At 42.3% G+C, this 26,494-nt stretch overlaps 2 protein-coding genes across 4 annotated transcripts in view; one reads left to right on the top strand and one right to left on the bottom strand.

Annotated features, from left to right (window-relative positions):
• kansl1a (KAT8 regulatory NSL complex subunit 1a) overlaps positions 1 to 7,869 on the top strand; it is a 60,280-nt gene extending 52,411 nt beyond the window's left edge. For all 3 annotated transcript variants that reach the window (XM_038991539.1, XM_038991538.1, XM_038991540.1), the window contains 8 exons: positions 995 to 1,166; positions 2,493 to 2,648; positions 3,005 to 3,226; positions 3,529 to 3,686; positions 3,982 to 4,161; positions 4,669 to 4,781; positions 5,612 to 5,855; positions 6,184 to 7,869. In XM_038991539.1, coding sequence (XP_038847467.1) covers positions 995 to 1,166; positions 2,493 to 2,648; positions 3,005 to 3,226; positions 3,529 to 3,686; positions 3,982 to 4,161; positions 4,669 to 4,781; positions 5,612 to 5,855; positions 6,184 to 6,381 — 1,443 coding nt within the window. In that variant the 3' untranslated portion in view covers positions 6,382 to 7,869. The remainder of the gene's footprint in view (positions 1 to 994; positions 1,167 to 2,492; positions 2,649 to 3,004; positions 3,227 to 3,528; positions 3,687 to 3,981; positions 4,162 to 4,668; positions 4,782 to 5,611; positions 5,856 to 6,183) is intronic.
• Positions 7,870 to 11,095: 3,226 nt separating this feature from the next.
• Positions 11,096 to 26,494, bottom strand: part of mapta (microtubule-associated protein tau a) — a 34,973-nt gene continuing 19,574 nt past the window's right edge. Inside the window, exons 4-10 of the mRNA XM_038990446.1 lie at positions 25,048 to 25,111; positions 24,934 to 24,951; positions 24,522 to 24,778; positions 23,730 to 23,822; positions 19,330 to 19,411; positions 17,032 to 17,138; positions 11,096 to 14,476 (exon numbers count right to left, since the gene is read on the bottom strand). Coding sequence (XP_038846374.1) covers positions 14,273 to 14,476; positions 17,032 to 17,138; positions 19,330 to 19,411; positions 23,730 to 23,822; positions 24,522 to 24,778; positions 24,934 to 24,951; positions 25,048 to 25,111 — 825 coding nt within the window. The 3' untranslated portion in view covers positions 11,096 to 14,272. The remainder of the gene's footprint in view (positions 14,477 to 17,031; positions 17,139 to 19,329; positions 19,412 to 23,729; positions 23,823 to 24,521; positions 24,779 to 24,933; positions 24,952 to 25,047; positions 25,112 to 26,494) is intronic.

Below are 26,494 nucleotides of genomic sequence, written 5' to 3'. Positions count from 1 at the left end.
TGGAGTCTTGTTGTGCTCCTTTCGAGCAAAAAAAAAAAAAGTTTTTGTGCGATGGTAGCGGGAGTCGCAATCTGTAGGGAATTCGCTCTCAGCGCATGCCTCTGTCGACTTGTTTTGTATTTACTTCCAGTTGATTTGGGCATCCAATTTATGGGACATTGCAACTCAATATAATGCTAGTCAGCCTGCAAAGTATGACAACTAGAAAAGGTGCACTTTCAGAAGAGAATTTGGGGGCTTGCTTCAGCTGAATAAAAAGATTTGTGGCCTACCATAGCCATTTGATATATTGAATGAGCAAATTATTTCAAAAGGCATAAAATGTATTTGGTAGCAATGTTATACATCAAGTGGGATCAACCACCCTCCAGATGATCTAATGGGTGTGCAGGCTTTTATTCTAGTCCCCCTCTAACAAACCACATGTTTTAAATTAGCTGCTCAACAGGAACTTGATGAACTGGCTGACTCAAAAGCCTGCACACCCAGTGGATCTCCAGACTGAGGGTTGGCCATGTGTTTTATACAGTTGCTTAACAGGTATTCTAATTTGTGCGGGGGGTGTGTAAGCTCCTTGCACAATGACAGGAGATGGTGCATGGGATTAGAGAGCAGCCTCCCAGTGTCAATATCACATTACGCTTACTTTTTAAATATACATAGATACACCGCCAGTTGTTGGTCATGGAAATTAGGTGAAAAGTCATGGAATTCCATCTGTCAAAATGTGTGTGAATCCTTAAGTCACCTCCACTGTATTTTCCCGCTAGTCAGTCAAGCCCTCAATGAGTTGAATCTGGTGAGTTTGTCCGGGGCAACAACAAACGTGTGCTGTTGGCAGTACTCGAGGGCTGGAGTTGAAAAACACTGCTCTAAATGATACTAGACATCATAATATTGCATAATATGACACATTAGTTTTAAGTACAACTATTGTGACCCATGGGATTAAATGGGTTAGTAAACAAGTGACTTTTGGTTTGTCCCTTCCCAGGTCCCGAGAACCAGCGCTATCCTTTGCAGCTGCAGGGTCAACCCCTCCTCCTGTGTGACATGCGGGGGTCGCCCCAGCGCACCCAGAGAAGACCCCCAGTATGAGCTTCCCTCCCTGGAGCGCTTGTCCCACTTGGACCCGGGCGTCCACCCCATCCTCTCCCTCCCTGACGGTAAGGAGCCAGGAGCATAGAACCAGAATCTATTTTTCTGCTCCATATATCTCTGTGCCCCTGCTTTGCCTGTTACGTAACAGTGGTGTGGACGTATACTGGTCCAAAGAGTCAAAAGACTAATTATTTAATAAACGTGAGTCATTTTTGTCCATTGCGTTGTCACTATTCCTGATATTTTTGTTAGCTAGCCGTGATTGTTAGCAGCTAAGCAAGTCAGCTACCTGCTGCTACCTATATCAGTCAATAGGGCTTACTAGATTTCATCTTGACATCCAACTTTTAGCTACAGACCACAGGATTTGAAATAAAATGGAATGGCGAGATGGTTGTTGTGTGGAGGATATGCTTTGACTTGCTCTCTTGTTGACTAAGTTCGCTGAGATAGCTAGCTAACAGCTTCTAAACAGCCAACATGACAACTCTTATAAGCTACATTTGAAATAGTGACTGGCGCGATAGTTGTTGTATAGGCTTTGTCCTTTTTGCTAACGCCAAGTGTCGATTGCATGGTTTGCTAGCTAGCTTGTGTGCAGTGTGCACACCTGAGCTTGTCTCCTTCTCCCCACCATAGAATTTAAAGGAAAAATTTAAAGCTGCTGGACATTTGCATAATACTGGTCTTCAACAAATCAGACTGGCCTCTCTCGACCAAAGAGCATCATGTTGCAAGCAAATTTCAACAATAAAAAAAAAAATTGGGGTCAACATCATTTGGATACGAGTTTTTAGAATGAACTTTTACAAATTATTTTATTTTAAGCCTTCCAAAGGCCTCGGTGGCTTTTGGTTACTTCAACTTGTGACTTTTTAACATGACATTTAGGCTCATTTGCTTCAACCCTGACAATGTGCTTCTGAGCTAGTCTAGTTTGTTTACCTGCCAACCCACAGGAAAAAAAAGAAAAGGTGAGGGAGCTTCAGCTAAAAACTGTAAATAAATGTGAATTTCTCTCTAGCTAACCTGGCTGACTGTGGGGCGAAGCAATTCACTAATTTACAATTTGTTAGCTACTGTAACTTTCTCTCTAAAATGATCTCGTAATGTTGCTTAATGCCTCCTAACAAGGTGACTCCAGTAATGTAAACATATTGCCGTTTGTGACGTAACCACCTTTTATAGTAGTTCAGACTAGTTGACTGCCATTCCAGAAGCACCTTTTCACTTCCCTACTGTACACTTTATCACCATGGAGAGTGTGAAACAGCCTGTTTTATTTAAACCCCTCTTCCCTCCATTTCTCCACCCACCTTGTCCCCTTTCCTTCTCTCATCTGCACGGACCATATCTTGTGGATAACACTAAGTGCGTGTTTCTCTCCTTAGATGTGTGTATGAGCCTGCGGCTGCAGCAGGTGATGAAGAGCCACTGGCAGGGCAAGGCCCCCGAGAGGACCAAGCCCCTCAAGAAGCTCTCGCTCAAACACAAGCTCTCCTCCAAAGACAAGCACATCAAGCTGGCCAACTCGCTCATGGCACACAGTGAGTATATGTGGGCAGGACCACACACACGCATATGAAGCAATCCAATACACACCTAGTGTGGTCATACACACCTGCTTATATACACAACCTTTGGAAAGCAAGGTGTTTTTTTTTCACAGTCAGGGAGTACACATGACCCCTTGTGGACACAAAGATACACACCAACTCGCACCCAAAGGAGATAAACACAGCCTTTGGGAATCAACTTGTCAGCCATTGGCGAGTGTAGCACGTTGTCACATTTGTATTTTTTTTTCTTTTTTTACCAGGAAGTCTCTTGACACACACACATACTATCCTAGCTGTGTAGAATGAAAAATCCCCTGACCAGTGTCTCTACCCTTCCCCCACAGGACTGTCTCACTATAAGAGCCGGGCTGAGAAGCAGCAGCGGCGACAACACCACCACTTGGATGGCAACGGTGGGGTGCTGAGCGCCGCCAGGCTGGAGGGCCAGGCCCTCTGTAAGGCCGAGCGGCTTCTGCATGGCCTCCCCTCACCCTCCACAGGCCCCTATGACCGGAGCTACAGTCGCAAGAGGCCCCGCGAGCACTTGCTGGACAGGACCCACGGCTGTGAGTTAACCGCACCACTCAAAAGAACCAGACCTTGGTCAAATACTTACCAATAGTTGAACCGTGTTCGATCAGCTTACCAGGTGCAATGGAATCAATGGACTAGTCCCAAAAGTGCAAATCCCAAGCTAAATCGAGCTCCTCGTGTACTTTTGAGTACTTGAAAGCGTAATTTGACGTAGGATATGTATTTGATCCACGTCTGCTCAGAACACACAATCTGCTATCCATTTACAATGCAAAAGATGTGTGTCAAAACAATCATGACTAGTTGTTAATCTCTTTTCCCCTTTCTTTTCCAGCCACCCCAAAGCTCTTCCTGGACTCGGGCAGCCCCTGCTCGTCCTTGGCCAGCCTGCACTCGTCTCTCCACAGCCCCTCGCTGACCCGCCAGCTGTCCACTTCCTCGGAGAGCTCCACCCACATTGGCCCCAACAGTCTCAGCTTCTCCAACACACCCGTAAGCTCATCACAGCTTTTATTGACTGTTGTGTGGTCTAGGTGGATCATGAATGTGACAGCACGGGTTCTGTTCAGAAAGGTGCAATGTTACAAAACGTTCAGATAAAATATGCATTTTGTATTACGTGATTTTTGTTCATGTAGAATTGGGCATCATATCAGCTCTGTTACTCCCATTTCTATCTGCGCTGTTCTGAACGTTTTCCCTCACTAAATACGCCCCATACCTGTTCATAAATAGCTGTATGAATAAAGGTTATATATATATTTTTTTTTACTCTGCGCCCCCTCAGCAGCCCATCCGTAGGAGGCGAGGCGAGAGCTCCTTTGACATCAACAACATTGTGATCCCCATGTCGGTCGCGGCCACCACGCGTGTTGAGAAACTACAATACAAAGAGATCGTCACCCCTAACTGGCGGGAAGTTGACATTTTCTCCCAGCCCATGGCAGAAGAGGAGAACCACACAGAGGTAAGATGTTGCTTCATTCCTAAGCTCTGCTTTGGGAACTGCCATGTATTTTGAATGACCAATGTTTGACTTTGCTTCGTTCTTTTAACTCGGTAGAGATACTCTGAATGATCGGCTATGAAAAGCCAACTGACATTTACTCCTGAGGTGCTGACCTGTTGCACCCTCGACAACCACTGTGATTATTATTATTTGACCCTGCTGGTCATCTATGAACATCTTGGCCATGTTCTGTTATAATCTCCACCCGGCACAGCCAGAAGAGGACTGACCACCCCTCATAGCCTGGTTCCTCTCTAGATTTCTTCCTAGGTTCTGGCCTTTCTAGGGAGTTTTTCCTAGCCACCGTGCTTCTACACCTGCATTGCTTGCTGTTTGGGGTTTAAGGCTGGGTTTTCTGTATAGCACTTTGTGACATCAGCTGATGTAAAAAGGGCTTTATAAATACAGTTGATTGATTTATGGATCAAGGAGTACTATCTTAATAACACATTTCTGTGTGTGTAGATGGAGGACCTCTCTGACGCGGCCTTCTCCCAGCTCCACCAGCCATGCCAGGATCAGGAGCGTTCCCGCTGGACCTGGATGGCCCTGGCCCCCGCCAAGAGGAGGGGCAGCAGGTCAGTAGGGGGCGCCTATAGTACACCCAACACACACTCATACACAGGACAGTACCTCATCACCACTGCCATACGTCTCAGTTTAGATAACTCTGCTCTACTTACCTTTATCTGTGACCTATTTGATCAATGTCAACACATTTGGTAGGAAATATTTCAGTGGGGTCTCTGCACATTGTCAATATGCCCTGAGTGTACAAAACATTAGGAACACCTGCTCTTTCCATGACATAGACTGACCAGGTAAATCCAGGTGAAAGCTATGATCCCATATTGATGTCACCTGTTAAATCCACTTCTATCAGTGGAGATGAAGGGGAGGGGACAGGTTAAAGGATTTTTAAGCCTTGATACAATTGCGACACGGTTTGAGTGTGTAGAAATGCAACGCTGCTGGGTTTTTCAAGCTCAACAGTTTTCCGTGTGTATCAAGAATGGTCCACCACCCAAAGGACATCCAGCCAACTTGACACAACTGCGAGAAGCATTGGAGTCAACATGGGCCGGCATCCCTGTGGAACGCTTTTGACACCGTGTATTGTCCATGCCCCGACAAATTGAGGCTGTTCTGAGGCCAAAATGGGGTGCAACTTAATATTAGGAAAGTGTTCCTAATGTTTTGTACACATCCATATACTTATACATCCAAAGGCTTAAATAATGTAAATAAAGATTGTTTTCCACTAAAACTTATGATTACTTGATAAATGATAAGGACAGGGCTCTCTAAAGAAGTGGTAGGTAGTAACAGGGAAGTTAAGTTTGGTCTCCATTTGTGGCACATTTCCTGTGTTCTACGGTCCACTCATACCACAATCGTTGTCCCTCAGGTCGTACAAGTCCATGGATGGCAGGACCACACCGCTACTGTGCAGCACCAACCCGCCCACTCCCCAGCCGGCGTCCCCTGACCCTGGACACTGCCCCCTGCTGCACGATTACAGCCACGTGGCGTCGCCCATAAGTCCGGACGCCACCTCCAACCCCCACACGCCGTGCTCACGCGACTCCCACCGCCTACTGTCCAGTGAGGACACGCGCTGCTCCACACCCGACTTTACCTTCGAGGAGAGGGTGAGGATGAACGTAACAACAGACACATGCACACATGAAGAATAACAGCGACTGGTCTTCGAGTCACTGTGCCCAGTAGTTTTTATGTTGGGATGATGACATATTCAGACATGGGAAAGCAGTCACAAGTTATAGCAGTTATATTGACTCTAGAAGACTAGGACGTTTCTGTACATTCTGAGTTCTCATTTGGTGAATGTTGGAACGTGAAGAATGAGAAGTAACCATTTCTTTGTCGATTTGCATCATTAGTTTAACTTGATTAACAAATTGTTGATTTGATGGTATTCAGTTGTACTTAAATTGACCCAATGATTTCCCCAAACAGACGGTGGCCCCTTGGGAGCATCGAAACTTCCCCCTGCCGGAGGACCCCTCTCCGGAGCCCGAGGTGGAGGGGGAAGATGAGATGAGGCGGTCGCGAATGCGCAGCGTCTCGTGTTGCCCGTCGACAGGCTATGACACAGACAGCCCCTTGCCTTGTGATGACGACGCCCCCAAACAGAAGGGCCATGCCCACCAATGAATGACTGACAGGCTGAGGTCCTCCTCAATCCCTACCCCTCTCTGGCATTAACAAGCAGAACCTCAAACTGAGAAAAAAGGCTATTTAAAAGGGTTCCTGTTTGATATTCAAACACCAGTCTAATACTATTTCACAGTTTTTAGTGAATATTATACGGAAGATGGAAGCCTTTCCCTACACTCTTGATGTTACAAAAATGATTTCTGTTGTAGGCTAAAACGATGTACATGGGGCTTAGTGGTGTTCCATATGTGGCGTGTACACTTGTAGCGCACTATGTAGCTGACTCCTCAAAGTATGGCCAAAGGGTGTTTTTCTATTGACTAGTTTGCTTGTATTTCCCATGTACATTTTCTAGTGGTGTGACAAATAACAAAACAAGAAGAAAAAAAAAATCCTCATACTCCCCAATTAACAGGTACATTTGGGATGTTTTGTGTCCTTTTTTTTCCCTCTAGGGGTGGGGGGGCATTAGAAATCGTGGAGCACATCTTCTTTCATTGCCAAGTAGTTTTGTTGGGTTGCATGTCTTTTTTTGTTTGTCATTCCTTTCCTGATTTTTTTTTTTTTTTGTACCGTCTGTTCAATTAAGTCTCTTTCTTTTTGTGTTTTGAACAGTAATCATTCCTTTAGAAAATCTCTGCAGAGCACCCGGCGCCTCTGATCCCTCTGAGCTCTCGCTGTCTTGTTTGCGGGAGTGACTGCAGTAGAGAGGAACCTGGGTGTCCTAAGCACTTGTCCAACTTACAGGGAGCACTACTGCATGCTAAACCATGCTAAGGCTAATCAAATCACCAGAGCACATAATAGAACAGGAACTTGCCACACAGGGAAAGGAAGTGGATGATGATCGGGGATGACCCTACCATCGGTTTAGTTCACTTTCCCCTTTCCTCAAATTATCATTGGTGTAGTATTATGTCAACATAGTCAAATTTATTTCAAATGGTAAAATCACACAGCTAATAGCTTTTTCATTTTGTTTTCCGGACATTGGTATGAGGCTACATGCTGGTGAATTATTGGACAATGTTTGTTAATGTTGATAATTAAGTTGTTTCTGGTTCAACTTGACAAGATAAAGTGTGTTATCTAGTTTCATATGTAGCAGCTCTTTGCTAGAAGCAACCCAGACCTCAGGTTTTACAGTTAAGGGAATATTTCTAATGCTGAGAAAATATTTGCCTCCCCCCACCAGATCGAGCCGATCTAAAGAGACTACTCTGTTGCAGAATAATGTTTTTTTTGTGTTGCCACCCCACAATGACATAACCACACCACCATTTCCCCTCGTAACTAATTGCTATGCAAAATCTATGGTTGTATAATTTTACACCTGTTTTTACGCCACAGTCCTTCAAACCCTGTACTTTGTTTTGTAGTTTAAGCAAGATGTAAATGTACTGGTCCAATTGTTGCAGCAGTTAACCTAATCAAAAGCAGAATTGTTTTTGTAAATAGTACCATTAAAACATTTGTTAAACTTGGGATAATTGTCAGTGTTCTTTCACTTTCTCACACATAGGAAAACATTGCACAGGTTTACTACAACTTTGTGTAATGCTTGACGTCAACTCCGATCAAATGATGACGTACATTTGAAGTCGGAAGTTTACATACACTTAGGTTAGCGTCATTAAAACTTGTTTTTCAATCACTCCACAAATTCCTTGTTAAACTATAGTTTTGGCAAGTCGGTTAGGACATCTACATTCTGCATGACATGTCATTTTTCCAACAATTGTTTACAGACAGATTATTTCACTTATTCACTATCTCAATTCCAGTGGGTCAGAAGTTTACATACACTTAAATTGACTGCCTTTAAACAGCTTCAAAAATTCCAGAAAATTATGTCATGGCTTTAGAAGCTTCTAATAGGCTAATTGACATAATTTGAGTCAATTGGAGGTGTACCTGTGGATCTATTTCGAGGCCTAACTTCAAACTCAGTGCCTCTTTGCTTGATATCATGGGAAAATCTAAAGAAATTAGCAAAGAAAAAAATTGGGCATCATATCAGCTCAAAAAATTGTATGCAAGTATTAACACCATGGGACCACGCAGCTGTCATACCGCTCAGGAGGAGACGCGTTCTGTCTCCTAGAGATGAACATGCTTTGGTGCGAAAAGTGCATATCAATCCCAGAACAACAGCAAAGGACCTTGTGAAGATGCTGGAGGAAATGGGTACAAAAGTATCTATATCCACAGTAAAACGAGTCCTACATCGACATAACCTGAAAGGCCGCTCAGTAAGGAAGAAGCCGCTGTTCCAAAACCACCATTAAAAAATCCAGACTACGGTTTGCAACTGTACATGGGGACAAAGATTGTACTTTTTGGAGAAATGTCCTCGGGTCTGATGAAACAAAAATAGAACTGTTTGGCCATAATGACCATCGTTATGTTTGGAGGGATAAGGGGGATGCTTGCAAGCTGAAGAACACCATCCCAACCGTGAAGCACGGGGGTGGCAGCATCATGTTGTGGGGGTGCTTTTCTGCCGGAGGGACTGGTGCATTTCACAAAATAGATGGCGTCATGAGGAAAGGAAAATTATGTGGATATATTGAAGCAACATCTCAAGACATCAGTTAGGAAGTTAAAGCTTGGTTGAAAATGGGTCTTCCAAATGGACAATGACCCTAAGCATACTTCCAAAGTTGTGGCAAAATGGCTTAAGGACAACGAAGTCAAGGTATTGGAGTGGCCATCACAAAGCCCTGACCTCAATCCTATAGATGGAATTTTTACTAGGATTTAATGTCAGGAATTGTGAAAAACTGAGTTTTAATGCATTTGGCTAAGGTGTATGTAAACTTCTGACTTCAACTGTACGATCGAGAAGCTGCAAGGGATTTGTCTCGAAAGTACCATAGCCATTAACGCTCATGAATGCACGTTGACCGTAAATGAGAAATGCTTTTCTTTGGAAGGTGGAAAAAAAAGTTTTTCTGAACAAATATCAGACATAATAAAGACCTTTCTGCTGTGCTTCAAACTCCGCTGTTCAGTATTGTAGTCATTAATTAACATTTTCTGAACATGATTTGTGGCAATAAAGGAGGCAAATGTTTCTTTGTAAAACTCAATTGGACTTTCTTTGTACACCATGTACCTGGGAAGAAGACTGATGCAGAATTTGTCTTAGCTTAGTGAATGTGCAACGTCCACAAACCGTCTGCCAATGACGTCATGCCTACCACTGCCACCCTCATTAAGGGTGATAAAAGGGTAGGACCTACTGCCTGCCTCCCAGCTCTTCTCACAGACCCAGAGCTGCAGTGCAGACCCTAAGACCATACTTCATCCTCTTACCCACCTTAGGACAGAAATAAACATGTCAATGCTTATTAATTTAGTCTGTACCCTTAGCCTTACTAGATGCCAGGCAGGGAAATCCCTTACCTGACCAGGATGCATATTAACCCCAGAACCCCTGCCAAAGTGGTTTGGAATTCTTCAACAGCCGCTGCTTTAAGCCCTTCTCCACACGATTGACCTGGGCTGACGCAGAGTTCCACTACCATGACCCACGGAACGAACCTGGCCTCAGTGCACAGTTCCGAAGAGTACGAGTTATCAGCAACTCTGCAAAGAGGACCGACTGAAATCGTCTGAGCGACCTTCACAAGGAAGGTGCATGGATTTGATCTGACAGGTCCAAGGTGGACTTTGTCAACTCTAATCCGAAAAAGCCTGATAATGACTGAGGAATGGAACACTTGTCACAAACGGGTGGAGGTGCCGGTACCAAAGCGGGTAGGTGGAATGATCTCCCATGCAAGAACAGTTTTCCCTTTGTCTGCGCCAAACGTCTCCTCTAGTCTGCCTTCCACTTGGAGGGATTCCACCATATCTGAACTTGACTGTCCTGAGACTTTGATAGTGGACAAAATGCCATAATTTTCCGTAATAAAACACCTTTCATCTCACAGGAAAATATGTAAGAATTATTATTCCTATAAGATTTCTTACATTTTAATGACAAATCTGTCCATGCACGATATCTGAGTTTACTGAAGCATGTCCCCATGCAGCATCCAGACTGCAATGCCTAATTCAGTACACATGCAATATTTCCATAACATACCTATTTTAGAACACTTCCTGGTATACACCAATCAATAGTAAACCCTTCATAATTCAGAGAGAAGTGTGTCCTACACAACGCCTTCTAAGGGTTGCCTGGCAGTCGTGTCAGTTTGACTGATGTTTCAGTATTGGAGAACATATTGAGACTTAACTTAGAGTTGATTTCCACGGCCCTGTGGAAATCTAATTAGGGTTTAAAAAATCCTGCTCAAAATCCATCAGTTTAAGCTAGAGATGTTTTTTGCATTGGATGCAATGCTCAATCCACCGCATCCGACGATGTGGTACTTCTGCATCTGCGGTGAAAGGTTGCAGAGCTAGAGCAGTGTTTGTCAGACCATGAGCCTAAATCGGCTGTAACGTCCGAACAGTTTGGTACTTCATTCAAAATCAAACAGCTCAAATATCCTTGGTATTACCTTCATTAAACAATTCCATAGGTTAGTTTAGACAGGGCTTAGACTGCAGAGGGTTTAGGGCTAGTTAACCACGAAATGTAAGTTTGACTGATGTATTGGAAACAACAGTGCGAATTAAAGGGATAGTTGACCACAAACGTTTGTCATGTTTTCGCTGTCAATAATGTGAACCAGGGATTTCAGAGCGAAGGACAAAACATGGTTTAACAGTTTATTTTTTAAATTCACAGCGACAAGAATCATCATACACCAGTTATTGATAAAAATGCACAATAACAATATCAACAATCACATTTTCCACACAACTGTACAGCGGCAAAAATAACAAAAAGGGTGACGATGAAATGTGTTACTGCAAACTCTTTCCATTGACCTCAGAACAGAGGCTTAGCGGAGAGGACCACCAAAAAAGAAAAAATACTTTCCCCAAACTTTTTCCCTTGAGTACTGATATTGTTAGTACTGGAACTTATCAGTACCTGCCCTCCAACATATTAGTCCCAGTAATCCACACAGAACACAGCGCACATACCCATTTAACACATTCAAACAAATGTTGTCCATTATGATGAAAAGTAACCAACAGTTTAGCATGCAGATTGTAGTGTTGCAAGGACACTTTTTCTCAAATGCCCTGGCCAGTTCCGAGTCCTCAATGAAATATATATTGGCAATACAAGTCAAACACACACACTGGAAAATCGTATAATGTTATCAATGCACCTTAATCTCCACATAAAGGAAAGGGTTGCCTTTTGGGTTCTATTCCCTCGCACTAATACCTACATGTATCCTTATATATACAAAGCAGATATTACAGGATGTACAATGAAAGCACAGTGTAAAAGGAGAGGCAGACCGCTTACTCTTACATGAAATGCCATGCAAGGACTTTTAAGATGGTATGTTTGCTCGGAGTTAGGAAGGCAATCAATGACGAGAATAATATAGTGGTGATTGGTGAACCACAGTGGGTTTACATTAGGATAAAACACTTATCCATTTGAGCATATGATACAGTTTTGTAAATTTCCGTCGTATACGTTTCAGGGAAAGGACCCATAGCTTTATAACCCGTGAGACAAGTTGAGGAAAGTGTGACGAGCATGCTCGTGCACAGGCAATTAGTAGGCCTAAATCTAAATATATCCGAAAGGTACCTTGCTCCATGTGACAGATGGTTAAACATTTTAGGGCACATTTTTTTAAACTTAAAGGTAGAGTGAGCAATATGACATCATCACATACAGCGGGGCAACTTCCTGCTTACAAAAATCTATTCAACACAATTCTAATCTGCCAAGACTGCCAATTGGCTCCTCCCAATGTGGACATACCTGAAAGAACCAATAGGGCAGTCTTGGGCGATTGGAATTCAGTTGTTGCTTATGGTGCGTTCCAGCCAACTCGGAACAAGGAAATCTCTGACCTCCGACTTCAGTGCACTCAAGACAACTGGGAACTCTGGAAAAAAAACAGCTCTGACTGGGAAAAATAGTTTTGAACGGACGGTCATCCAACTCGGAATTACAATTCAGAAACTCGGACATCATCCTAGAGCTCCGACTTGTCTGACCTGAAGATCACTGACGTCAAGATTCTTCCCAGTTTGTTCTTTTCTGATTTTCCAGTTTTCTTGAACGCACTATAGTGGTTGTGTTTGCCTGCTCAGGCGTTGGATTGCATCAACCAATGGTTGCGTGCCACATCATCAACTGTGCAGTCGGGCACCAGATTGCTAAATCATATGATGTGTTTAGCTGATAGTTAAACACCTATCCAAGCATTGTGAGATCTGGCAGGCGTCTGCAATGTAGTCGGGCAGAATTGTGTGTAAGCAGGAAGTTGCCCCACTGTGAATGATGATGTCATATTGCTGAGTCTACCTTTAATATCTTGGGACAAGCTATGTTTTTCTGCTTGTTTTTATGTTGATTTGACTACATGTGTTGCAGAGTTTATTATGATAAATGTAACCGATTTCTTCATGTCACTTCAGCAATTTTTCTCCTGTGTTTTGACTTTCCTTTGACTGCCTGTTTTTTCAGTATTTTGTATTGACTTTTGGTTCTAGTACTTAGCTGCTCAACTGACTATGAGGCAGTTATCCTATACATTTTACAAAGCCATGTCCATGAAATTAAAAGTTCAGAAAGCGTCGGTCATAAAAAAATGGGTGAGTTTACCAACTACTGCATTACTGTGATCTGAAGCCAAATTAGCGAGAAATTCAGTCCCTGACTGAAATTATGTGTCTTATGTTAAATGACACAACCCATAGTTTGTTAGACAATTTGCCTGGCATAGCTAAGCCTGTTAATTTAGTAATTTAGTATTCCCCTCTAATTCATGTCTTCTTTAAACATGAACAAATATTTTGTCACTAGTAGCCTGCATACGTTAAATGTAAACTGCCACACCGCATAAGACAAAAGCTGAAACGCATTTACAATAGAGCCATAACAGAATAATATTGAAAATAAATTAACACTGACAGTAGCAGGCACGATATAAATGTTTCCATATCAAATACATGTCATATCCACAGAATACAAATAGAAAGTGTGTGCCCAACACAAACCAAGGTTTCTACGCTAAACATTCTGTATCCCTCTTCTTTTGTCCATGAAGGAAATTTTTACCTCTGAACTATACTACCTTGGTATGCAGTGTATAGAGGCAACCAAAGCAGACAGCAGGTTGGGGAGGTCTAAAAGCATTTTACTGTCTGAATGAGAGCTTTTGCTACATGAGCCCACCTTTCCTCACTTCTTTGCCTTATACTACCTGGATGATGTGTTTTCTTATGTTCAATACATTGTAAAAGGGAGCCCACTTCTCTCAAACCTCTTGTTTTCCATGTATCAAAAAGCCATTCAGGAGACAGCCATCACAGATCATTTGCACATCAAAATGGACATTTGTACAATAAGGGCTTCGAATCGCAGTCATTGTGACAGTAAAATGAGTAAAACGAGTTAAAGTGAATTAAATATAGGTGAAAGTTCAAATAAAATGTCCAGAAACACTTGTAGGACTCTGGGTTTGTTTGGATGTTTGTTTTCTTTAAACTCTTAAAGGGCCATTTATACAAACGGTACAAATAATGACAACAAAAATAGATCAAGAGAGAAATTAAATAATCTAACTTGACCTACTTGAATCTCTTTTTTTAAAGATCTCTTTTCTAACAATAATGCATCATGAAGAAGAACAGTCGGTGATGGAAGAGAAACAGTGATGGGTATAGCTAAAAAAGTCCCGTGAAAAGGAGGAGGAAGGCGACAGGCGTCAAGACTCCTCTGACGCGGGCAGTCAAAGTAGTGTGGTCGGTCAGGAGACTTCCGGTCGGCCATCGTGTGCCACCAAGCCAATCACAAGCCTTGGTTGGCCAGCGAGACAGATACCTGGTCGGCGAGTGTGGAGAGCTGCGGTGAGTCAGCCATGTTGATGGAGCCGGAGGAGGACAAGGTACTGAGCTGGTGGGACAGGGGGTCGTCTTCCAGGGAAATAATCTCGGCCCCGTGGTCAGTGCGTGCCTTGGCCGTCTCACGGAACGTCAGCTTGTGGCTCTCAATCTGCCGATCGAAGAAAGGGTACATCATAAGGTATATAAGGTATCAGAATTACTTTTACAAGTACATTTTCACACACCCGGAATTTGACTTAGTGAAGTGGTGCTGCTAGTAATAGACAAAAAAGACAGAATATAGAAAAAGGACTTTACACATAATCTACATGCACTATATACAATATAAATACAATAAACAGAATGATAGGACAGTATTAGCAAATGTACAGTTGCTGTATTTTGTTGCAGATCACAAGTTAGCAAACAATCACATTAACCCGTCGAGCAGCGACCAAAACAATGTGACATAACTGTACACTCTGAGGTAATGGTTGCACTTTATTTTATTTTACGGTAGATAAAATATTAGGTATGTATTCTAATAAATTACCAATTGCGTTAAAATCTTTGAAGTAAGTAACAGAACGTGCACATTGTTACGACAAAGTTTCCTATTAATACTAGGTAAATACCAGTGGAAACGGTATGCATTCTGGGTGGACATCCGGACTCCTTTATTCGATGATGCTGATCTCATCCACGTACTGTAACTTTCAAGGGCAAAATAATGTATTTTGTAGCCAAATTGCCCTTTATTGCACTAAATATGCATGCAATCAATGACTTTCCTTAGGTACAAACCAAAAAGATCCAAGACATTCAGTAATAAATATATGTTTTCAGACTATTCTGTCACGCTGGTATAAAGGATTTTGGAGACAGGCGCAGGAATACACAATAGGGTTTTTTAATACACCCAAAACAAACACGTATACAAAAACACTGGGCTGTACCAAAACAAAAGAGCGAGGGTAAACCTTGTTGACCGACACGATACCCGTAATACACAATATATAAAGCACAAATAACAGCTGCACCAACGGACATGGGAACAAAGACAGAGGGAACATATATAACATACTAATCAGGGGAAATGGGAACCAGGTGTGTGTAATCAGACAAGACAGTCCGGGGTTGATGATAATGAATCCTGTTTGGTGAAGTCTAGAAAGCCGGTGACGTAGACCTCCGGAACTGGTGAACAGAATGAGCATCAGTACCGGGGGGATCCGTGACATATTCTGATAATATTATGGCACCCTATGGTGGTAAAGAGGTTAATTGAAGCATTAGATGTGAGCTGCCTGCTCCTGAAATTTGGTGTCTACATTTTGAAAATGGTGTCCATTTACCCTGACAGGGATGCGTTATAAACGTTCAATATCCAAGATATACTGCAGTGTACACAACATTCCACGCACTCTCCCTGCTTGGCACCGGTGGATGTGGTGTACTTACTGGAGTCCTCAATCTTTATGAGCGGGTTCATCAGGATGGGTGTGATGGGTGCTGAGGGGAGGGGCTGGGGTGACTGTGGGGAGGTGACAGCAGGGGAAGGGCTGTACGTGCCCTTGTTTGATGGGCTGTCTTTATGGCTGTCTCCAGCTTCCTTCCCCTTCTCTTTCTACAGAGGACACCCAGCAATAGGGGGGAAGATGACCAAAAAAGCAACAAAAACATGTGATGGGGAAAGAAAAAAAAACATAAATTATAATAATGCTCACAAACAAACCAAGTGCCGGGTGATGTAAGTGACAAAATATAGAGTTGGATGAAAATAAATCATGGAATGGGAACCGGGCAAGAAGCTTTCTATAGCTGTGATGTTACTAATGTGGCAGAGGGGGGAACCTAGTTAGTTTAGACAAGAAAAGCAGCACTCAATCCCAAATGGACTCCTACACCCTACGCACTTGTGGAGATCTGAAAGGATTTGACAGGTGCAACTAATATAGCAATAGCTGCATCTTGCCCTCTAATAGGCTACCATATTACTTGTACCAATTAAACCCTCTCAGATTTACATAAGTGCATAGGGTGTTGGGTCTAGGGATTTCGGATTGGGCCCAGGAAGCCAGGATTAAAGATCGTGGGTATTAACACATAGCAGTGCGATGAAGTACACACGGGAGGAGAGCGGATGAGAGAAGGGTAAGGAGAGCAGGCGGTTAGGCAGCCACAGTCACCCAGGAGTCCAATGCAGCCTTAGCCTATTTTCAATGAGACCACTCACTATTCCTAACCCTCATGTATGTCTTAAAGGTCAAACGCGGACAGGCAAACAAGATATAATCATTGGTACTTTGAAGTATTACAAGTACATACTGTGCATGTATTTAGCCTAATGCAAGAACAAGCTAACAACAGCAATCTCTGTCAGTTCAGCCATGGGACCCCACAGCGCTATGTTAGTATCTATGATTCATAAAGAAAATATTTTGTATTGGTACTTTGTAACAAAGATGCATTTCCATTCATTGCCATGTTGCGGTTGCATTGATCAATACTGATTTTCACAGAGCATTTGCCAAGCAAGGTATTCCAATCGGGGGCTATGCCATAAAAGAACAGCTCAGAGCAAGCAGTAGAGAAGTTCTTCAGGACAGAGGGAAAATATGAAAAACATATCACTGATATTAGATGTGTAATCCGGGGACATAGCTGCTTTTCCCTAAGGGCCACTGTATAAGGATGTTCCAGAATAATGTTTTGTCGTCTTACCCTCCTCTGTCCACCTCCGGCCACGTGCCCAATGTTGTCCATGGAGCCGATCTTTGATTGGACATTGAAATCCAATTTCTCAGATTTGATCTCAACATTCCCACCACCTTATTACAGAAATGACAAAATGATACAATTGTTAAAAAGACATTTACAGCTACCTTGATTGACCTATCTGTAAACCAATTGTTGTTCCTCTGTGTCCTGGTACCCCGCCCGCAGGATGTGAGTTAGCTAGAGCTACAGAAAAGAGCTAGCTAGAGCTACAGAATTGTAACGTAATATGCACCGTTACAGCGGGGGTAGTGAAAAGCACCGTCAGCAACTTTTCAGCGACCCTTTATATGGCGGTACTTCCAGAACGTTCAACTTTGAACTCCCATTGGTAGTTGCATATGGAACTTTGGATTTTAGAAAATACTCCGTTATTAAATTAAATACATTTTTACTCAATGAAGTAATCCAACAATGTACAGTACCAGTCAAACGTTTGGACACACCACACACCATTCCAGGGTTTTACTTAATTTTTTACATTGTATAATAATAATGAAGACATCAGAATGATGAAATCACGTGGAATCATGTAGTAACCAAAAAAGTGTGAAACAAATCAAAATATATTTGAGATTGTTCAAAGGAGCCACCCTTTGCCTTGATGACAGTTTGCACACTCTTGGCATTCTCTCAACTAGCATCATGAGGTAGTCACCTGGAATGCATTTCAATTAACAGGTGTGCCTTGTTGAATGTTAATTTGTGGAATTTCTTTCCTTCTTAATGCGTTTGAGCCCATCAGTTGTGTTGTGACAAGGTAAGGGTGGTATATAGAAGATAGCCCTATTTGGTAAAAGACCAAGTCCATATTATGGAAAGAACAGCTCAAATAAGCAAAGAGAAACAACAGTCCATCATTACTTTAAGACATTAAGGTCAGTCAATCTGGAACTTTTCAAGAACTTGGAAAGTTTCTTCAAGTGTAGTCGCAAAAACTATGATGCTATAATGAAACTGGCTCTCATGAGGACCGCCACCGGAAAGGAAGACCCAGAGTTAACTCTGCTGCAGAGGATAAGTTCATTAGAGTTAACTGCACCTCAGATTGCAGCCCAAATAAATGCTTCACAGAGTTCAAGTAATAGACACATTTCAACATCAACTGTTCAGAGACTGCGTGAATCAGGCCTTCATGGTTGAATTGCTGCAAAGAAACCACTACTAAAGGACACCAATAAGAAGAAAGACTTGCTTGGGCCAAGAAACACGAGCAATGGACATTAGACCGGCGGAAATCTGTCCTTTGGTCTGATGAGTCCAAATTTGAGATTTCTGGTTCCAAGTCTACCACAGCATTCTGTAGTGATACACCATCCCATGTGGTTTGCGCTTAGTGGGACTGTCATTTGTTTTTCAACAGAACAATGACCCAACACACCTCCAGGCTGTGTAAGGGCTATTTGACCAAGAAGGAGAGTGATGGAGTGCTGCATCAGATGACTTGACCTCCCCAATCACCTGACCTCAACCCAATTGAGATGGTTTGGGATGAGATGGACCGCAGAGTGAAGGAAAAGCAGCCAACAGCATTTGTGGGAACTCCATCAAGACTGTTGGAAAAGTATTCCAGGTGAAGCTGGATGAGAGAATGCCAAGAGTGTGCAAAGCTGTCATTAAGGCAAAGGGTGGCTACTTTTAAGAATCTAAAATATATTTTTTTAGTTTAACACTTTTTTGGTTACTACATGATTCCATAAGTGTTATTTCATAGTGTTGATGTATTCACTATTATTCCACAATGTAGAAAATAGTAAAAATAAAGAAAAACTCTTGAATGTGTAGGTGTGTCCAAACTTTCGACTGGTACTGTATATACCGCCATCTTAGAGTATCTTTGTCTTCTCTTATTGGGTGTCCATCCCAAAGTGTTGCACTTGGGAAATCAGAAATCAAGCACCGCTTTAAATGACACTCACCTTTCAGGATCAAAAAGAGATCTTCAAAAGAGATCTTTCATTGAGCAAACAAAATGTTTAGTTAAACTACCGATGGAAGTTTAGAAGACACCAAACCTAAGCATTAATGTGTTGAGCCATCATAACTGTGTTGAAAAAAATCCACCTTGCATCAATTAAGGTTCAACATTTTATGGAACCTCCTGAACTGGGTCTGTTCCCCACCTTGGCCATCCCATTCAAAATGTTCTGGACACGTCACTGGGGGGGGACTACTTTTGACGTCTAAAAAAGTATGACAAACTTTAATTTTGTAGTGTAATGTCCCTTTAAGTTTAAGACTTACCTGGCTTGTGGTGGATGTTGGCTGTAGAACCACATTTTGATTTAACATTGCTCAGGTCAATCTTTTTGTGGACTATTTGAACCTGTGCAGGGATATAAAAAAAAAGAGACAAATCTATACATATCATTTTATGAAATGTTTCCTCCAAGTAGAGGAGAAATGTGTATTGATGATGTTGACTTGTGATGCATGCAACCACATAGGACCTTGCCCTCTGCATTGGCCTGTTAGTGTAAGTCAGATGGTCGATGGGGAGAGTAAAACACTGTTAACAAGATACACATAAACACACACACACTATTACTGGACAATACCGATTGACTCAAAGTCAAGATTCCCGTGCTGATTTAACTGTATCATTTGAAACTCAATGAATACTTTAAATAGAGTGTTTTCAGTTTATTAAGTATTCTCACATTCTATGCCGTCATTCATTTAGAATGCAAACTTTGTAGCGATATCTCAAAATGAGACATTGCTGTTATTTCGAATTGCAGCAGACATTTATTGCGTTATGCAGTACATTGCCATTCGACTTGGTCAAGTTAATATCCAGAAGGGTTAAAGTTGCTTTTAGATTCAAAAGCCAAGTTTCACAATCCAAGCTCTGGATCTGATGACCTCATCACATGCAGCCAGGCTCCCGGAGTGAAGGGCCCGGCTGGTGTCTCTCGACACAAAGCTCTTTGTCTCGCTTGAATGAGGTCACTTATTTGCTGTTCACTACAATAGGCTGGCAACTCCAAGCAGAAGCATAGGACAGACACACTTTTGTTAATGGGCATTAAGGGTGGCTTCTGTCCCATTTGATGCTTGTGTGCTTGACATTTGCAAACATTTATTTCATTTTAGGAAAAAAAGGATACTACAAAACTCAGCTGATCAGTTTGGTCCCACTTATTAAGTACCTGTCCAGGTACTCATTTTGCTTAAAGGTCAAGTTTATAGACATTATTTAATCAGCAAACACAGACAAACAGACAGGTACACATATTCTCTAGAGGGGGGTGGGGAGAAACATCATTAAGCCTACTTTAGGTTGTCATGAGCATTACATAAGATTTCCTTGGTAGTTGCAGCTGATGTCATATGATATAACAGGGTCCTGACACAAATAGCAATTTAGGTCAGCTAGCTCACGAACCAACTAGCTAGCTAGGGTTGGGGTAAATTCAGGGAGTGAATTGAAATTCAAACTTTAATGATGAATATCGACATTTCCGTTTGCTGCCAGAATTGGCTGAATTGAAATGGAATAGACACCTAACCCTGTTGCGTACCACTGCATGCAACATAAACGTGTTGGACCATTTCACCAACATCTATTGTTATAATTATGTACAGCATATGACACGCTCATGACAGTTGATAGAGGCTTTATGACCACTTGTTTACGCAACATATTAATATTTCACAGTTGTAGTAGTGGGAGAGTTGTAGTCACACAGATTGGGACAGATTAACACAATCGAGACAGGGATTTCCGTGCAAAGGTGTTCGACTAGTTCCTTAGTGCAGATGCAAATTATCCCATTGGAAAAGGGAAGGGCTTTGGCAAAAGCGGTTTCTGCAGGGAGCCGTGGGTTCAGCCCTTTAGTAAGGCCTACTCACATTGCCTCCTCCGGGTGTATGTTTGATATTATCTTTGGAGCCACAGCGAGACTGCACATTGCTTACGTCCACCTTCATTTCTAGTATTTGTACCTGGAAAAGTGCAGATGTAGGGGAAGAGAATGTTATCCTTGAGCAATCAGAAAGCAGCACGGCTGCGTATGAGGACCATGGTAAAGGAGGCGAAACCAGAACTTTGTATAAAAAAAATACATTAGACTGGTTGTAGGTAATGACAAGGGACCAGTAGAGAAGGAAAGGAACTTTTCAGGAACTTTTTTACCAACGTTTGCGTCGATGATCATAACTGTAGAGTTACTCAAGATGCAGGTGTTGAGTTTATCCCTTAGTTACTCACATTGCCACCTCCAGGTATATGTTTGATATTGTCTTTGGAGCAGCTCTTAGACTGGACATTACTAAAGTCGATCTTCTGATCAAGTATATTTACCTGGAAAAGTACAGAGGTATTTTTATTTGCATTTATTATGCCAAGGCAGCAGCTACTCTTCCAGAGGTCCAGAAAAATGAAGGCAGTTTATGCAATTTTAAAAACATTACATTCACAGATTTCACAAAACACTGTGTGCCTTCAGGCCCCTACTCCACCACTTCCACATATCTACAGTACAACATCCATGTGTACGTGTATAGTGTGTATGTTACTGTGTGTGTATATATGCATGTGTCTGTGCCTATGTTTGTGTTGCTTTACAGTCCCCGCTGTTCCATAAGGTGTATTTTTATCTGTTTTTTAAATCTAATTTTACTGCTTGCATCAGTTACTTGATGTGGAATAGAGTTCCATGTAATCATGGCTCTATGTAGTAATGTGTGCCTCCCATAGTCTGTTCTGGACTTGGGGACTGTGAAGAGACCTCTTGTGGCATGTCTTATGGGGTATGCATGGGTGTTCGAGCTGTGCACCATTAGTTCAACATGTCAATACCTCTCATAAATACAAGTAGCGATGAAGTCAATCTCTCCTCCACTTTGAGCCAGGAGAGATTGACATGCATATTTGGCGGCAGGTAGCCTAGTGGTTAGAGTATTGGACTAGTAACCGAAAGGTTGCAAGATCAAATACCCAAGCTGACAAGGTAAAGATCTGTTGTTCTGCAACTGAACAAGGCAGTTAACCCACTGTTCCTAGGCTTCCTAGTTAAATAAATGTTAAAGCAATATATTATTAATATTAGCTCTCTGTGTACATCCAAGGGCCAGCTGTGCTGCCCTGTTCTGAACCAATTGCAATTTTCCTAAGTCCCTTTTTGTGGCACCTGACCACACGACGGAACAGTAGTCCAGGTGCGACAAAACTAGGGCCTGTAGGACCTGCCTTGTTGATGGTGCTGTTAAGAAGGTAGAGAAGCGCTTTATTATGGATATACTTCTTCCCATCTTAGCAACTGTTGTAACAATATATTTTGACCATGACAGTTTACAATCCAGGGTTACTCCAAGCAGTTTAGTCACCTCAACTTGCTCAATTTCCACATTATTTATTACAAGATTTAGTTGAGGTTTAGGGAATGATTTGTCCCAAATACAATGCTTTTAGTTTTAGAAATATTGAGGACTAACTGCAACTCTTTGTTAAGTGTTACAGTCATTTCAGTCGCTGTAGTAGCTGACATGTATAGTGTTGTGTCATCTGTATACATAGATACCAGTGGCACCAGTGACACTTACTCAAAGCCAGCGACATGTCATTAGTAAAGATTGAAAAAAGTAATGGGCCTAGACAGCTGCCCTGGGGAGTTCCTGATTCTACCTGGATTATGTTGGAGAGGCTTCCTTTAAAGAACACCCTCTGTGTTCTGTTAGACAGGTAACTCGTTATCCACAATGTAGCAGGGGATGAAAAGCCATAACACATACGTTTTGTGTAAGTGCTGTGCATGTTAAATGTCCTTCACTATAAGCATGCTGAACGTTTGTTGTCAATTTGTTTACTGTAAAATACAATTGTGTCTGGCCAAACACAATTTTTCCCAAAAATGTACTAAGGGTTGGTAACAGGCTGATTGGTCGGCTATTTGAGCCAGTAAAGGGGGCTTTACTATTCTTAGGTAGCGGAATTACTTTTGCTTCCCTCTAAGCCTGGGGAGCACACACTTTCTAGTAGGCTTACATTGAAAGATAAAGTTATAGAGGTATAGGAAAGACACCATTATGTTGGAATAATCCAAAGCAGCAAGGCTGCAGGTGTGGAAGGCTGAGACTGAGGTAGTGAAATCTGTTCTCATGAATGACCTACCCAGTGTGCACAACTGGTTGAATTTACATTTTATTATGTCTTTAGGTTGTATACTGGTTGTATAAGGACGTTTTTCAACATATTTTTAGCAACCAGAAAAATATGTCTTTATCTGATTGTAATCTGACCAGATAACAACCAAACAAGATGTCTTTCCCATGAGGTATTGATCTCATCATGAAAAAGACACCTTTACTGTACCTGGTTATAACAGAGACCCGTTGGATGCAATCTAGTTATTATGATGTCTTTTCAAACAGAAAATTAAATCATCAAAACATTATGTGCCAAATTGTGCACGCTAGATAATGGTACTTGTCAACAAATAATATTGTTAAAAAATGTTGTCCTTCATCAACACTTTTAATAGTCAATATAAAGTATCCACAGAAGCTTCCATGACACCCTTTAACGAGTTATAAAATACTTATAGACCCCTAAGTAGCTGCTGCCTGCTAAGACGGGGCAGTGATGGAACAGAAATGATCAGGTTTGTCAATAAGGTTTTGTCTCAAAACGAGTTACTCACCCTGCCTCCTCCAGGAGTGTGATTCAAGTTGGCTTTGGATCCACAACGAGCCTGGACATTGCTTACGTCCAACTTCTTCTCGAGGATTTGGACCTGAAAGTAGAAGTAAAGGAAAAGGAGTATTAGCCTTGAGTAGTTAAATGCAGCGAGGCTGCAGATGAGGACCATGTCAAAAGAAAGGGAGAATCTGACCTCTTGTAGGGATGAAAGCATAGGGCAGACATATTTTGACTCACTTAATCCTTTAAAGGAGTACATTGTAGAGTTTGTGCACCTATGATAAATAAGCTTGTGATGAGGAATGACATGAGAGTCAGCAAAGATGGGGTAGGACATTTCCAATTTCGAAAAAGGTTGCTTTGATGATCATAACTGTAGAGAGACTCAAGACTCAGGTGTTGAGTTCATCCCTTAGTTACTCACATTGCCACCTCCGGGTGTATGTTTGATATTGTCTTTGGAGCCACACTTAGACTGCACATTGCTTAAGTCGATCTTCTTTTCAATTATTTGTACCTGGAAACGTGCAGAGGTAGGGGAAGAGACTGTTATCCTTCGAGGGATTCAAAGCAGAGGACTCTACACTAATTCAAGTGAGCTGTCTGAGACGGATAAAAAAATCTCTCAAAACAAAAACGACTAGCCACGTAACAGTTTGTCATCGGAGTGAGAGCTTCCATCCCTGTGTAAAACACTAAAGCAGATGAAGAGACAGTGAATGAGAGGAATGGAATATCAAGGTTGTGTGAGGCACATTGCCATGTAGTAACACCAAATAGAGCCCGAACTTACCCTTCCTCCTCCAGGCTGGTGCTTGATGTTGTCCGTGGAGCCGATCTTGGACCTGACGTTCTTCAGGTCCGGCAAAGGGGCCGCTGCGGTGAGGGGTGCAGGGGCACGGCTCTTGAGAGAGCCAGGGGACTTGGGTGGGGTGCGCACCACCGCAACCTTTTTCACCTGGTTTGTGGCCACAGCCAAGGGCTTCCCGGGAAGAATCTTGCTGGAGGGGGACTTGGGAGTACCAGGGCTGCTCTGTCCACTGGTGTTGTCTTTAGAGAGTATTGAAAGGGTACAGTGAGCCTTTTTGAAGACCGTAAATGTACAGTTATTGCAAGGCCAGTGAAATATCGTACAAAGAAACAACTGAAGGCTAGTCCTGATCGAACTAATGGGTTCAATAAAATGAATACATTTTTCGATTTACCTTTGTTCTTGCCGCTTGCTGTATCACAAAAATAAACAGCATAAATTAGGCATAATCAGAGGTTTGTCAATAATACTTTTTGTGCTGCACATTGCAGGCTAGCTAGCTACATACCTGGAGCTGGGGTTTTGGCGGGAATCTTGGTTCCGGGGGCCTGAGGTCTGGCACCACCCAGAGTCTTTACATCCCCAGAAAAAGAAACAAAGGGTTGAAAATGACATTAGTGACAAATTTTCAACCAACATGCTCTTGATTGACTGGCTGATCCATCAGCACTCTTGATATTGTATTTTTCGAATATGAAATTATACTTTTGTTTCTAGCTAGTTACCTAGATTGCATTGCCTATTGACAATGTAGCTATTTTTTTAATTTTACCTTTATTTAACTAGGCAAATCAGTTAAGAACAAATTCTTACTTACAATGACGGCCTACCCCGGCCAAACCCTAACCCGGACGACGCCGGGCCAATTGTGCGCCGCCCTATGAGACTCCTAATCACGTCCGGTTGTGATACAGCCTGGAATCTAACCAGGGTCTGTAGCGATGCCTCTAGCACTGAGATGCAGTGCCTTAGACCGCTGCTGCACTCGGGAGCCTGTAGCTAATGCTACTCCAACTGTATTTTGATAGCCTCAGACATTCATAGTGCGACACTAAGCTTGCTTCAGCTAACTACCATCCACAATGTACAGTATCTGTAGCACGTGACAACCCCCCATAGGAGTTGGCTATACACCAAAACAACATCTAGGCTACAGCATCTGTAAATCTTTGGCAAACTTAATTTTGTTTGTGTGAAACTGAAACAGCTCTCCTACCTTACTTCCTGTTCACTGCAGCCTTGTATACATAATTTGTATACATAATTCATAGTACTGAATGTGTGACAGTGAAACTGTGCAAGGGCTTGTTTCTCAGAAATGGCTGTGTTGTGATTGATTGAGGCACGGATCAGAGTGTCAGTACACAGGAAGTCGTTAAAGTGGGCTAACAGTTACTCAAAATTTGATTTGATTTGATTTGGCACGGCAAGATGGAACACACTTCGCTCCGCTACTCTTAGTGAGCATACACATCTACTCTGGACACACTCAAGGCTGTTGTCACCCTGCATCATAACTGGCCACAGATATTCAACAGACTGTCCCTCTAAAATGTGACATACAGGGAGGAGGAGACTCATACTGGAAGTATTAAAAGGTATAGATGGGTTAGCTGACAACGTCACGAAACCTATGCGCACGCTTCAACGGGGCAAAAGTCTGTGAGTTGTTGTGATTCTGGATGGCAAGATAGCTACCAACAATGGCAAGAAACTGCAATGTGGGGAATCGTAAGTGACTAGTTTCAGCTAGTTTCATCTTGTTCTTGGATAACATGTCTTGTTTTGAGGTGTTTTCACTGATTTCATATCAATGCTAATATGGCTAAAATTAGCTAGCTAGGTAACCAACAACTGTATCAACAATTTTTCAGCGGGTTATTGTCACAAAAGACTGCCGGTCTCACGGTAAATGACAGTTAATTAACATACACATATTTAGCATCACCAGGCCT

The sequence above is a fragment of the Salvelinus namaycush genome, chromosome 4 (genome assembly GCF_016432855.1).
Source record: "Salvelinus namaycush isolate Seneca chromosome 4, SaNama_1.0, whole genome shotgun sequence".
Classification (NCBI taxonomy): domain Eukaryota; kingdom Metazoa; phylum Chordata; class Actinopteri; order Salmoniformes; family Salmonidae; genus Salvelinus; species Salvelinus namaycush.
This window is presented reverse-complemented; position numbering and strand designations above follow the sequence as displayed.